This window comes from Anser cygnoides, chromosome 4 (genome assembly GCF_040182565.1).
Source record: "Anser cygnoides isolate HZ-2024a breed goose chromosome 4, Taihu_goose_T2T_genome, whole genome shotgun sequence".
In the NCBI taxonomy this organism is placed as follows: domain Eukaryota; kingdom Metazoa; phylum Chordata; class Aves; order Anseriformes; family Anatidae; genus Anser; species Anser cygnoides.
The window spans coordinates 76,145,752-76,161,168 of record NC_089876.1 but is presented as its reverse complement, the minus strand read 5'-3'; the positions used below and the strand labels follow the sequence as shown (position 1 = coordinate 76,161,168).

Below are 15,417 nucleotides of genomic sequence, written 5' to 3'. Positions count from 1 at the left end.
ATACCTAAAACAAATTTTAAACTGTGACATTCCCAAAATGCTTCCTCCAGCTTCAATGAACCACCAGGAATGGATACTCTGCTTAAACATCTTCAAAGTGGATTACACTACTGGCTCCTGTACCACCTATGTAAATCACTAACAGGCTGTTGGGAGCTTGCAGTTGCTGCTGTGTAGCAACCTGTTGTTTTCAATGAGCAATCCAAATTTATTTTGAGTAACAAATAATGAGGCAGTTCTTCAAATAAAAGCACTCTAGACATCTTCAACAGCCTGTATTTTGACTAGCAAATTTTTTCCTTAGTTTAGCTTTTTCCATATTTTTGGCATGACATTTAAGAAAAAAAAAATGCAGCAAAGTGAGTACACAAGAATTTTAAGGATCCTGTGGCAATTACACAAAATGAACTGGGAGCTAAAAGCTTCCCTTCTGGGTCATTTGCTAATTCTCTGACCATGTGGATATCACTGCCTATCAAGTCCAGTAACACAGGAGAACTCTTTTTGAATGCAAGATGTTTCTTCAGAACAAAGTTTTCCTGAATACGTAAATTACTGTAGTCATCTCATCCTGTAACGTACAACACTTAACTGCATTGAACTCTCAGTTTAAATAGGCTGAAGAGCTGTGGAAATTAAGCTATGACCTGTCCTGATGGTGATAAATACGTAGGTCACTGTTTTTTTCAAGGCTTACCTTCATTAGCACAAAAAGCTTTGTCAGTCGAGACCTGACACTTGCCATCTGCAGAACCAGGTCAAAAGATCACTTATACGCTTTGTAAATGGCAGTAAATGATTTTTAATGTATATCAGCAATTTAGAGATGCCAAATTATGTTCCATCTTCTGGCTTTATGAAGCACATCTATACAAAATCTGCAATTATTGCATCTACATTATTGGTTGTGAAATTTGAGGTTAATTATTTTGTTGTTTGAAACTAACTCTGTCCAAATGTTCTTTAAAATAATACTGCTTCTTTTCTGAATCATTTTGATTTAATTTCAATGGATTAATTTCTATGTAGCATCACAGAGAATTTGTACTCGTGCTATATAGTTATTTTGCTACATAATCTTGCTATAACCTTGCATATTTTGCTGTATCTCTTTCCTTAAAAAATGTATATGTAATAAGTATGATTGTTTCTTGTGGATTTTCTATCAGGGTGACCCTGGTTCGTCTGCTGCAGGAATTAAGGTAATTTAATGCTTAAAGCAGTTGCACGGGAAGAAGAGGGGTGGCTGGTCTGTGTTACTTTGCAGTGTCACAGCTGTTTCAGGTACCATTAATGTTATGATTTTCCCCAACCTTATTTTTAATTCATTTTGTCAGATTTCATGCCTTTCATCTCTTTTCTTTTAGGGTGAACCTGGTGAATCTGGGCGACCTGGACAAAAGGTATTAGTTGGAAATTCTTGTGTCTTTTTTTCTTCACTGTCAGATTTGTGATAAAACTTGTTATGCAGATGTTACCAGTGACATTTACCTCTACTAGGATAATCCCAAGGCTTTACAATTTAACAGCCCAAGACTTGTACAATTTTTTTTGTATGGTCATTTTGTATTTTAAAAAGCACAGGAATGATACTAATTAGCATGAAAAGCAATATTAGAATAACCCACTTCCTCTTCTAGTGACAGAGCACTTCTTGTGTTGAAAGCTTACCCAATTGCAGCTGGTGAGACTAACAAAGAATGGCTCTGCTACTTGAATGATCACAAGTTAACCTTGCATGTTTGACTGAATATTAACCTCCAGATTATGGGACATTATTACATCTCATTAGGAAGAAAATAAATGTTGACTAGAACCCCCTTTCCATGTGCTTTTAAGAGGAATCAAACTATCAGAGACATGCAATGGGTAACGCTGCTTCATTCTTCCTTCCTGAGGAAGAAATTCCCCTAAGTGCCGTGTAGCCAAGGCTGGTTGTTTTTTGGTTTTTTTTTGCAAGTAAAGATCCAGCAGGAGCTGTATTGACTCTGCTGCATGAGGCCCTATGAAGCTGGTGAATTTCCCCTTTGAATCCACTGTCCATCAAACATAGTGAATGCTGTGCCTTCGGCTGCCTTTCAGGAGAGTAGGAGGCATGTCCTGCTGGGAGAAATGGTGAAAGGGCAAAGAGAAGAGACAATGAGGGAACCAGATTTTTGGTTTGCAGTACTTGTTTCCCTCTGGAGCCTTCAGCACCGTTCTTGGATCTTATAACTGAAAATCACCCACTGCTGCCAGAGTGGAGCAAAGCCCAGCTGAAGGTTGAGTGAGCAGGTATTCCAGCCAGCCAGCCAAGAGCTAAAATTCTATATAATGAATGACAGTACAGCTGTTTCTAATACTCAGGGCCTTTACGTGACTAAGCAAAACCCCCGAACATACATTAATGTAAAATAAGAATTTGAGTCTTTTTGTTTGAGAAATATTAATTGTCATCAATTATAACAGACTAAACAAAGACTACTATTATGGTTGCAAATGCAGTTCTTTAGTAAAATGCAGTTTTAATTAGAGAAAGTAATCATACTAGTTTAAAGCTATCTGTGGAATCATTAAACGTGTGCATTCTGCACTGTGTGCTCTGCTTGGGTAATAAACTAGAAAATGCACTTAAGAGCCTGTTGAGATTCATCCTCTCATTAGCTGGCTGCCATGGAGGCAAAAGCAGCAGTGATTTATCAGCAGGCTTCTGCATCTCAGTCCCCAGGCACTCAGGTTTGATCTCGTTTATGTAATATAGATAAGTGAGAGGCATGCAGTTCAGACTTTGTATAGTCTCAGCTTGTTGTTCGCACCGAAGGGGGCTTAATGCATTCTTTCCACATCACCTCACAAACTCCCAATATGCCACCTCCCTGTGCCCAGCCAGGGCCAGCAGCTCCCATAATACGCTCACTCAGAGCGCCTCGTCCAGCCAGGTATCCCACATCTGCCATCCTGCCCCTGTTCAGCAGGAACTTGCTCACCCCACCAGAGGCTGGGGGTAACCCTTTCTCAAACTGATGTATGTCTATGCCCCCTACATCGCCTCTCTTCTTTTCCCCCTACTGTGCCCCATTCCTATTACCTTCCTGTATCTTCCTTCCTTATATATTACTTCTTCCTCTTCTTCCAGTTACTCCCTATCCATCTTCTAAGAACAGATAAATATTGAGCTGCCCACCTGAACATTATTTACATGAGATGAGGTGTGATGGTGTTTGAATGGCCTGACAAGGTTGTTGTGTGCCATATGTTGTATTGCAGAAGTGACAGAACAACCTGCCCTGCCAACCCTAGCATTATGAGGTGGAGTTAGTATACAGCCTCTGCTTCTTCAAATATCATTGTTCTCTTTAATCATACTCACATATTTTGTATTATGAAAGGTCCAGAAAAGAAAATGTTATCCATCATCTACGATACTAATTTTAATGAAGCGTTAGTGATTTCATTGTTCTACATTCTTTCCGTCTTTGAGGGGCATCTTGTTTTAGATTACTGTGAATCTGAAGTGGATTTGCCGGATCCTCTCTGCTTGTTACGTGTGGTTCCCTAGGGGTTAGCTCTGTCCCAAGACTAAACAGTGACCTACTGCAGCAATATTAATAGATTTATCAGTTCTAATTATTCAAATGCTGAGCTTAGAAGTGAAACTTAGTGCTTCACAGTTGGATGGGGATAGGTCATGTTAGCTGTGTGACATGTATGGCTACTCAGGTAAGAAAGTGACAGATGAAGAGAGGTTTTGTAGCTAGCATTTTGTCAAGATTGAGTGTAATGGAGACTGTTTAATGGATTATTCTTTTGCAAAAGTGACAACCCATTTCCTGCTTTAGAAAGTGTTAGGCAATAAACCAAGAGCTAGAGTCCACTCTTTCATCTGATTTTATAGTTAATATTTTCAGACTGGATTCTTCCCTGTGCTTTTAGGCAGTATGAATAGTTAAAATGTTGGAGTGACTGAAATGGACAAAGAAGCTGTTATCAGATCCGGCTATAACATGTAAAAATTACTCCATTTGGTAAAGCAATTTGCAGACCCTCTATTGTGTTTTTCAGCAGTGTTTTTGTGGCAGAATGTAATTTTGTTATTAGTGCTTCAAGTCTGGTTAATATTATTGCCTCAAAGTGTTTTTGGAACATCTGTAACAAACATCTGAACAGTCTGAGGAACATCTGTATGTATGTGGTTTTTTTTGAGTATATACATGCATACATATCTGTATAGATGAGTGAATACATGTAAGTATATATGTATGTGTATACACACATACACAATGTTTTAATAGCAAAATCTGTATGAATCAGCCCAAACCACAGAGCAGAAATCTGGATTTCTGTAAAGTTCAAGAGTGTACAAAATCTGGAATATAGTTCAACTCATTATAAAGGTAAAAGTTGGCTTCAGAGTTCAGACCTGAGCTTCTAGAAAGTTCAGGGAATATTCAGATCCAATGTGCTGGTTTGAATCCACATGTGTAATAAAATAAAGTCTACAGCCTTTAAAATAATGTTTTCTTCACATGTTATTGCTATCTTTTTTTTGTTGTTCATCATTTTTATTTCCCTAGACATCTTTCTATTTAGCTGATACCTCAAAATCCCCATGTGTGAGAATGTTTTACTAGGCTTTCTTGTCTTAGACTAATACCAGCTTCACTTCAAAATAAATACATTCAGCTTTCTATTCTTATTAACAATTTACCCTTGCAAATGCCGTGTTATAGGTCATTTTATTGCAATTTTAAATAAGTAAGGCATTTCTGGGTAAAGCTATAGAAGGTTATATTCCCGCTATCCTTCATGACACCATATATATTCAGAGATAAATACCAAGCACTGAAATGATGCAACAGATAGGTCTATAAAAATGATGGTGCAGTTGTAATTAGGCAGTCCTGCTTGAGTTGCACAATTTAAACCTGAATTACTTTCTAGCTAAATCAGACAGTTATGCAGCACAATATCTATCTCAGAGTTGAAAATGGAACAGAATTAAACATCTGTTGTAACTATGGAACTTAAATGGCAGTGTGTAAAATAAACCAGTGCTGCTTGTTTTCCTCTCCTTTGGTGAAGGCTAACGAGAATTCATTTTGTGGGGTTTTTTTTTTTGATTTTTGATATTTTTTTTCTGATGTGGGTTTTTGATGTGGGTGTCATCATAGCATCAGAGGTTCCCAGAAGATATTTGTGTTCCTAAATGTACATTAGGACAGTCACATTAAATCACTCATTTTGAAAACATCAGAATATCAGTCCTACATGAAATGACTAGCAGTCATCTATGCTCTTTTATCTTGCTGCAGAATTTACAGAGGTGTTTGCTGGATAGTGACCATAACTAAATAATGTCTGTAATATTATGCAATTTTCCTGTGTAGGGTGAACCAGGTCTTCCTGGGCTTCCTGGACTCCCTGGGATAAAGGTAAATAAACTGTAGTCTCTGTTGTATTTAGGGGTCATCACAAAGAGGGGCGGGACTGCAAGGATGTGGCTAAAGTAAACTTACTGTGCTTGTGCTGTTAGCACCTTCTGAGTCTCTGGTATTGAACTGAGGATTGTCACAGGCAGGTTTTGCACTGAATGTTGGTTTAAGTAATCAAACAGTATCTTATATTAAAACGTGAAGTAGACCATTTCCTCATCTAGGAAATAAAGATTCTACTGCTCAAATATATATATATATATATATATATATATAATAGCTTTTATATTTCTGTATAATGGAAGAGATTTGTCATTTGTGACATTGTCATTGTCACAAAGTTTCACTCGGTTTCCATTTTGATGGGTACTTTCCTGTAGCAATAGTCTTACTGAATTTACTAAGCCTCCAGCCAGAAAACTGCATTCATTACACACAGGCTGTAGAGAACTGGCTCTGCCAACAAGAATACTCTGTGCTCCATTACACAGTAGTGATCTCCACTGACAAGTCAAAATGTTTTAATAAGATTCTATTCAGTATTAGCTACAGACTGTGACGTAATACCTGGTTAACTCCTGGCTTCCAGTTTGTCTGGGATCTTTAGGTAAGTTGATCCAAAAGACGGGGTTGATTTAGCTCTAGCATAAGTGGTTGCACCGGGAGTTGCAGACACTTGCAGTTTGAGCTGTAAACATATAATGCTGCACAAAGTGACTGGATTTACATCCTGAGTGAGTGCTTGTTAGATTGGTTATTTTTCCTTTGTGGTAAAGATTCATCTTTCAGAGAAGAAAATCTCTTGGAAATTTTCTCTTTGCATTCCAGTGTGGGCCTGTGCATACCTCAGTAGGTAGTTTATAACGCTTCTCCAATAAAAAGGGGGATAAACCAAAGGCCAAGCTCTTGTCCATTTTGGTAAGATTCAGGATTATCTCATGGAATGTAACATTTGCAGTGGTTTTCTCAAGGGACTTGTGAATCACCACGCCATTCAAGCATAATGTCCTTTCTCTGTTACTAGTGAATTATGGGAAAAAATGAAAGTGCTTATTAAAGTTTGTATGTTATCATACCTGAAAATGTAGTTCCCAGGGAGGTCATTCATTTTCTGCAGGAAAGAAACCTACATTGACTAGTGAAGATCATGTAGGAGCTGAGTCCTTTATGTAATGAAATTCTATTTTCATAAACAGCTTTGACAGAAATCCATGGTCTGTTTGATTTAATAGTGAGCAAAGAGGTAGCTCGGCTGGAGGTCAATGCCAGCATCCTTGGGAGCACTTGCCAAAAACAGCTGGGGTTTTATTATGGCAGGTCTGTGTGGATTCCATGTTCGTACAGACCATGCATGTCCACAAATATCATCAGCAAGGAAATTATAAAAATTTAAATTTCTGATCTGGGAATATCATTGCTGTTAGGCTCTTTTTTGTTGATGGTAAGAATGGCTCAGAAGAGTGGCTTTCAGATTCACCTAAAAGGCAAAACATGAAGTGAAAAGTCTTCTACAAAATTGTCCGTTGAGGTCCCTTGTAGCTAAAATACATTAGGGATGTCACTGCACTTTTTTTGTCTTTCTTCAGTCCTCTATAATTGGAGTTATTACGGGATATTCTCAAAGTCTGTGTCTTCCTATGATGTTCTAGAAATTAGCACTTTCTGTTTGTTTTCTGCTCAAGCAGTTTTGAACAGTTAGCTCTAGGTGGCAAGTGCTTCTGAAGTGCATTAGTTCCTGTAGGTGAATGGGTTTAGCCTAAACCTCTGCTCCGCAGCCAAGGAGCCAAGGAATGGGGACAATTTATTTATTTATTTATTTGCCTGGAAATTAAGTAAATAAATAGCAAACTTTTTTTTTTTTCCATTTGTTATACAGTATCAAGTAATTCTGAGTGAACAAACTAGCTGTCTGAGGATCATGTTTAGAGAGTTTTCATGTTCTAAACAGCTGTGGAATTGTTGGATGCTGACAGACCGATGCATACAGAATCCTTCAAGACATAGGAGAAGAAAGAGCCAAGAGAAGACTCCAAGTTGCTTAATTTTCAAAGAATTTCCTTTAGTATCTTATAGTTCTTCTATGTAGAGATAAGATGAGCAAGACACAGGGGTATACTATGCACAGGGAACTCTTGGATGTAGTTCTTCTGGTGTTAGGTATTTATCCTATAACGATCTTGAAAGGAATTGAAGTCGTCTTTTCTTTAACTCTATGAGTTAAACTACAAATTTGCATTCTTGTGAATGAATCTCTCTACAGCAGCAGGCTGCAATATGAAATGCTTTAGGTAACTATACACATACATAGCACTCCTTACAAATGCTAAACCAGCCTGTAAAAACATTAATACCACGACAGTCAGAGAACCATATCTTTCCAGCTAAATCTCATCTTTCTTTTCATGGCTGAAGAAACTTCCCAAGGCATCCATTCCAGTATTCCTGAAGGCATAGCCAGGCTACTTAAGGGATTAATAAATATTAATCACTGGAAAGTTTCAACTTCATGTAATGCCATTTCTATTAATTAATCAGTATATGTTCCCAGAAACCCGTTAGAGCTTGGTTTAACATGATATCAGGGCCTGAATGGACTGCAATACTGGATGGACATGCAAGTATCATACCTGAATTCAGAGTATGCAGCGGGGTTGTTGTTAATTATTTTTCTAGACTCATTCACTGTGCCCATGCGGATGTTTTGGGAGTTCTTCCTGTTCTTTTTCTTTCTCTCAACATTGTCAGTTGGTGCCGTGGAGGAAACACAAGTGCAGTCAGTTATTTCCAAGACAGTGATGAAGCTGTCTGTGACATGCTCGAGAAGTGTTTCTCAAGCACCTGTTGCCGTTTAGGAATGGCTGGAAACTTAATGAGCCTCTGAATGTGTTCCACCATGTCATTTGGGAAGTGAGTAAGGCACCCAAACAGAATATTAACTCATGGCTCTGATATCGCCCAACTGACGCCACGTAGATGCAGAATACTTTCTATGAAACACAAACTTCATATACCTGTTTTATCTCATAATTTTACGGGGTGATATGTACATAGCAGTACCGCCTTACTGTAATGGAAATCATGCATACCCTTATTCCTTGTACCATCAGACATCTCTGATTGCATTCTGATTGCAATCCATTGTATTGCATTTTCTGGAATTTGTCACTGCAATCCTCAGCTTCAACAGGACACAAACTTTTCTCAGTAACAGCGTTTTGTGCAGCATTTCTGCGTTTTCATCAGCATTTCTGGGATTTCTCTCCCCTCCATTTTTAAAACAATACCGACGCAAAGCTCATGACTGCAACTGAGCTTTTATTCTGTAGTGTTCAAGAATACTGTTGAATGATTTGGCACAAGAAAAGAAAACCTTCCTAGTCCTTCTGCTTTTGGGATGTGGGGAAAGTTTTCTGTGCTTTCAAATCTAGTGGAAATTGCTGATTCAACAGACTGGCCAGTATGCAGCCACTTTTATCTTTTTGTACTTCAGACTGACTTAACTGGGACTGTGGCTGGTTTCAGTAGAACCTTGGATAAGAATGTAGGAGTATTCTTGGATAAGAATATTGAAATCGAATCTTTTTTTTTTCTTTTATTATTATTTTTTAAGGAAAAAAAAGCAGTTCTTATTTTGATTTGTTTTGTACTTGAATTTCTTTTTTTTTTTTTATCACTTCATATGCAAAGAGCTCATCCTGTGACTTTCCTAATTCTATGGAAAGACTGCAGAACTTGCTACTCCACAGAACTTTTTTTTAAGCTCTAGTAGAATTGGTACTCCTTTCATCCAGTGGCTTCTGATACAAAAGAAGACTTCCAGAGTAAAAGAAAGACAGAATTTTGAAGCTGGGTGCATAGAAGTTTGTCTCCTAAAGCCATTTAAACTCTTAAGAAAAGAAAGTGACTGTGCTGTTGAAGCTCAAGTGTTCTTGCTTTTCCTTTCAGCATCTGATAGCAAAATGAAATCTAAAGTAAATATCTTTTTCAGATGTTTAATTTTGGAGTCAATGCCATTCACCACACAGATAAAAGTTCTTCAAACTTCCCTTTTACCCCAGGAGTTTTTAGGAAGTTCCCTAAATAGCTTCCCTAATATTTTGGGGTTTGTTTCATTTTCTTTTTGTAGAGGATCTGTATTTCCATTCTTCTTCCTGTTTTTCTTCCTTGTCAATGAATGTTACCAGGAAACCTGTGCTGCTTATGCCTCTCTTTCCATTATTTCTTGGGCTTGGGCATTCTTGCTTAGTCTTCAATTCATTTTATCTTATAGATTGCCATAATCAGAACCTTCTAGCCTGAATGTGGGACCTGGAAGGGGCCAGTTGACTTTGTGATAGCCATTTCTGAATTCTGGGAGTGGAGATGTACTGAACATGTTAATTACAGCAGTTGAAAATTGTGGGAATTCTACTTCAAACTCAGCTTTATTGAAAATACTCTGATATGTACTTTCCTTAGCTGTTACATATATTGAAATGTCAACTAATTTCCAGCCTTCCATCACTCATATAAAGTGTTCTCAAGAGTGGGTTGTATGAGTAGAAAAAAGATGTGTATTATACTGTTGGTTAAATACTGGAAAGTGGAATGTAATGATGCATGCTTTGGATAAAAATGGGAAATAGCCTAAAAATAGGATTTAGTACCTGCATTTGGAAGGCTGGTTTTCAAAAGTAACTCCATGCATGGGTAGATTTATTTGAAAAAAAAAAAAGACACAGTTGTGCCACTAACTTTGAGTATTCATTTTCCAGAGTGGAATTGTATATATGAACATGTATTTGTATGCAAGTAGTTACACATCTAGCATTGTTCACTCTGGTTTCCGTATGATGTGGCAGTAATTGCTTGCATAGGGTAGACATGTAATTTTCCAGACTTAATTTTGAGAATCAAGGCCAGAAAATGAAATCATCATTAACATTGGATGGTATGCATGTGTCAGGAGTGTTTACTTGGGCATTCTTTGGGATATATGCAGTTCTTATTAATCCATCAGAAACTATATCCTCCAAATCATGAAAGCTCTCATTTTCTTTCTTGGAAAAGTCTAAAGCATAAGTAACTGAAATACAGGATGTTATTTGCCCTAAAGCTATTACTAGTTGGAAGATTAAGCTTGTAAAGATCTATTTCACGGGATCTGTTTTATTATATAGTTCAGTTTTTCTTTGTGCTTACAAAAAATCAATCCAAATCCAAATTTTGAATGCAGCTGAATAATCTGAAAGCCCTATATTCTGTTGCATTTGGAAATAAAGTATTTTGTCAGGCATAAAATAATTTCTGCACTTCAAATATACAATTTTAGGTGGTCAGAAATGATTGCACGCAATAAAGTTCTTTACTTTTAATAGCAGCAACAAATAATTCCTTAGACTTGTAATCCAACTTTTTTCTAAAGAAAACAGTTTGGGGCCAGACTCTAATAATTTAGTAAATCAGTCATCGCAAAGAATTAAAAATGAGGTGCTCATTACAACAAGTGTTTTTATTCTAATCCTCAAAAGTAGGTACCATGCTGACTTGAATTATAATTAGCCTTTAAGTAGGAAGTCCTTGATATGACTAATGCATGCAGAATTAATCAGACTTATTGCTGTAGAATTATTCCCTTAGTGCCCTTCCAAAGCAGCATATGTTCCAAGCAGGCAGAACTTAAAAACGATGAGAAAATTAGGCTCACTAAAAAGCAATAAATGTCATACAAAGTAGGTCTAGTTGTGAAGCTTCAAGGTTTTAGACAGGTTTTAAGGTAGTACATTGTGCTTCTTTAAATGAATCATAAAGGCTAAACATGCATTTGGAAATTCAAAACCAGACCTGTTTCTCTAAGTTTAGAGATTGATTAGTGTGTAAAGATATTGTTTCAAATGTGACGAGTGAGGCAGACAACCTGTTTAACTGGCCATTTCTTGAGCCAATTCTGAGTTGGTATGGAAAGCCCTAACAAAGACATTACAAACTGGAGTTGTTTTTTTTTATCAGATTTCCTTTTACCTTGCTCATTTCCTTCTTATGAACAGAATACTGTAGTCCTTCTGAGAGTGAAGTTCCCATGGACCTGAGGCTATATATAAGTCCCTCTAATGCCCTATGCAGTGAGCAAGTATAAGGTGCTGTTCTCTGACTTGTATAGTCTAAAGCAGGCTGAGCTTCTGAGGCATTGCTTCACTGGAACTGAGTGCCCCTGACTCCCTAAGCAGATGCAGGCAGGGCATGAGCAAGTACAGCTCCATTGACTGCTGTGGGCTTGCACCTCTGTTTAAAAGACTTCTGAGAATTTAGCCCTCACTCTTCTCCTGAGTGGGAAAGTTGCAGTATTTTGATTGGATGGCAACCTCAGAAACCAAGTCTGAGGGCAACAAAGGGCAATTTCTGGAAAATCAACAAAGGCAATAGTGAACCAAATCCAATCTATTCCAACTTCGTGCTGGTTCTTTAAATTGCCTTGGATTTGGGTTTTGGGGTGTTTTTTTGATAGCTCTTGTCCTGTATATCTTCAACTTTGTAGGATTCTTTCAGTAGCATTAGACAAGGAATGTGCATCATACTGGTATTTTCAAATATGACTGTCAGTGAGTCAGGATGACATTTACGACAAGTGCACCTTGGTCTCTTGAAGTGAGTAAAGTGAGGACCCTTCCATCCACATCAGTACTTGTCTGCGTAGAACTTTGTATTTCAAGGACTGGAAGTGGACAGGGCCTGTCTGTGAGTACAGTTTCAAATAATTTCATTGCTTCTGTCTCAGCTGTGCAGTGGAGGCTGAGTACAGTATTAGATCTATGTTGCTTATAAGCATTTGTCAAGTAAGTGGTGTTTGAAAAAGCAATCAGCATGGCAAGTAGAATTTTAATTGTTGCACCTTTTTGAACAAAAGTTCAAGTTTTAGCCAATTACAGGTTCTGTAAAAATTAAGACAGCAACAGTGAGCCACGTGTCGTGAGAGGGTCAACCTCTCATATCAAAGCTAGTCTTTGCCTCAGCCCCTAAAAGCTTTGATCATCATGAAACAACCAGTTATGAATATGTCTAGATAATAATCCCCATAAAAAAATTGACTATCCTCTGAAGTAAATTACAAGGTATTTTTTTGCTATTAATTCTGATGGAGCTCACATTAAGCTAGGTGCACAGCATGCCATTATAGGGCCCTTTTCTACTTTAGACATTTTATGATTAGAAGTGAAATTAACTTTAAGAAGGTTTGCAAAAAGCAGCATATAATTTGTTGTCCAAAATGTATTTCTACATTTGACAAATATTTGAGAGTGAAAATGAGCTCAGAGGTAGGCTCTTAGTCTGTTAAAATATTAACATCTCAAGCCATTAAGATTTGTTCCTTCCTAAATGATAACAAATCACTCCTGTAAAACGGAAGCAATTCACAAGCTTGTTGATTTATTTTATTGAATACCAAGTTGCCTGTGCTGTATGATTGCAAATTGCTCCAAGATCTCACAGTAGGTGAAGTTTAAATGCTGAGATTCATCTTGTTGACTTCCTGTGCAATGTGGTGGTTTCTAAGCTGTTATTTCATAACTGTGCCAAAGCGTTAAACCAAAATGCATGAGGAGTCATCACTTGCTGATGGCTTTTTGTACAGCTGTCAAACTGTATTTCAAATGGGGGAATTCCTTAACCTCCTTTCACAACCTACCTGTTTAACTTTTCCAGTTTTTGGGTTCCCTGTTCCTGTTTTAGCTGGCAAAGAATCTTGTAGTAGATTCCTACCAGATAAAATTTTATTTTTGTTGGAAGAATCTGTAGTGAGATGTTTAGTAAAGTGTTGTAAAACTTGGTTACTCTGGTTCCCTGCATTCCTTTCAGTGCTTCACAGTTGTTTAGAGCTAATTCTGAGTTCACTTAAGCAAGAGACTTGAGATCAGGAGATGCCAGAGCTAGAATGATGTCAAATCCAAGCGCAGTCCCAAGTAGGCTTTTATTCATACTTTCTTGCAGCTGTGGGCCAGCTAAATAGCAAATGTCATGTATTTAAAATGAAAAAAAAAAACACTTAGTCCTAGATTTCCTAACCTAGATTTCCTCTATGGCTCAAACATCATGTCTGTGTGCTGAACTAATCAGGACAGTCTCTCAGTTGCCGTTCCGTTACAGTGACATAAGCATGCCTCACCGAGAGGAAACTTTTTTCCTTACATTTCACATATCAATGGCAGTGCTAATTTTAACAGAAGGAGAGATGCGTGTTTTTCTTAATGTAACCAAGTCCTACCTACGGCAGTTTGGTTTATGTGTGATAAGAACACACAGTGGGATCGTGTTCAACTTAGCATCCATTGAAACCCCCAAGCCTTTCTCAGAAGAGCTGCTACTCTGCCAGTCAGTTCCTACTCTTTACTGACACACTAGTTATTCCATTCCACATTTGATAATGTTTTAAAGTTGTGTCATGTAAGATCTGTACTCTAGTTATGCTAATTAAGCTGCCAGCTTCTTTCGTTATCAATTCCGCTTGCTATTGCAAAGCACCTTTTTCTTGCATCTGTGCATCAACCTCTGAATGACACTTTAAGCCTTATCACTGAAAAGATTGAACTGCGTAGTCACTGCATGTTTCTTCTGCCTGAAGTCATAAATAGTTGGCCAAGAAATGAGCCCTGGTAAAATCAGTATTAAAGCAATCTGGAGCTGCTGAGCACCTTCTCATTCTAAAATAAATGGTTGCAGCTACATTCTTCACTATTTACTGATGTTAAAGCACTTCCATCTGCAATGGCAACCTTTTGTTGCTCTTGCTGGTGTGCACTGATACAAATGTTTATATAAACCGTAGGTTTTTTTTCTAATGCCATCAAAAATGTGCTTCTCTTTGACATGTTTGTATCAGTTTATTCCTTTGTTATTATATAGCAGTGCTGAACCATGTCCAGCTGGAACTTCATGTTAGAAAATGTTATTTAGTTATATTTTTGATTTTTCTAAATTAAGGTCGCTGAGTGCTTGTTATGGTCCTCAATATAGCCAGAGGAAAAAATTCTCTGGTTTGCTAGGGACTTCCTTTGCGTGAGCTGTTAACGATGGATTGCTGATTAGAGTGCATACAAACGTGCAAGAACACTTGCTAACGTGCTCACTCACTGCAGCGTATCTGTATTTCTATGCAGGCGAAGAGGTGAAGACAAACGTTGTCCAACTGCTTATATTTACTGTCTCCATATGTTGTCAGTAATTATATCAATAAAGGATTATGACACATCCGACTTTTTAGCTATTTAAAGAGGCATTTGATGGGTATTTTGTAGTCATTAAATTCAGGGATATTGTTAAAATGCTTATAAATAAATCTTTATTAATTTGGTTATACTACTGTTTTTTGTTGTTGTTGTTGTTTTAATTTACAGTAGCTCGTGGGCAAATCTTTTCCTTGATTTAAATTTATGTGACAAAATTAGATCACGGGAAACCTTGTCCAGGAGAGTTTGTGAAGGAAAACATATGGCTTATTAATCTTCCACTGTCCCTCTTCAGCCATGGAGATAGCTTAAAACAAAACAAAAAAATAATTTACTCCCCTGCTTAATGCTGCATGTGCTGCAACTCAGCTTGACTCCTGCTATTTGTCTGTTATGTACGTACAAATTAATGGGCAGGAAGGGGGCAGGACAGAGAGGGAATAAGGAGCTGTGGCTCTTTCCCACCTGTTCTCAGCCAGAGAATTTGTCTGGATGCGGAGAACTGTGAAGTACTTTGCTGTCAGAATGAGGAGGGAGAGTGCCATGGTGATGCATCATACTTCTGATCTGCTTTTTTTGGGATAATGCAGCTAACAACCTCCTTTGAAAACGCATTGCAACAGTACCATCTGGCCTCTCTGTTTGTCATTACTTTGTCATCCCATCACCCCGTCTGCCCAACCATTCTCTTCCTCATAAAACATGACTGAAATGAACTGTCCTTAACCTCATAAAAAAACAATGTGTGACACTTCTGCTTCATTTGTTTCATATGCCGTGTGATGGCTCGCTATAAGAATTTATGC

At 37.7% G+C, this 15,417-nt stretch overlaps 1 protein-coding gene across 11 annotated transcripts in view; it reads left to right on the top strand.

Moving 5' to 3' along the window:
• COL25A1 (collagen type XXV alpha 1 chain) overlaps positions 1-15,417 on the top strand; it is a 302,196-nt gene that overhangs the window by 251,019 nt on the left and 35,760 nt on the right. For 10 of the 11 annotated variants that reach the window (XM_066996430.1, XM_066996428.1, XM_066996426.1 and 7 more), the window contains 3 exons: positions 1,170-1,202; positions 1,368-1,403; positions 5,367-5,411. In XM_066996430.1, the coding sequence (XP_066852531.1) occupies positions 1,170-1,202; positions 1,368-1,403; positions 5,367-5,411 (114 nt within the window). The remainder of the gene's footprint in view (positions 1-1,169; positions 1,203-1,367; positions 1,404-5,366; positions 5,412-15,417) is intronic. The other variant, XM_066996427.1, reaches the window with a different exon arrangement.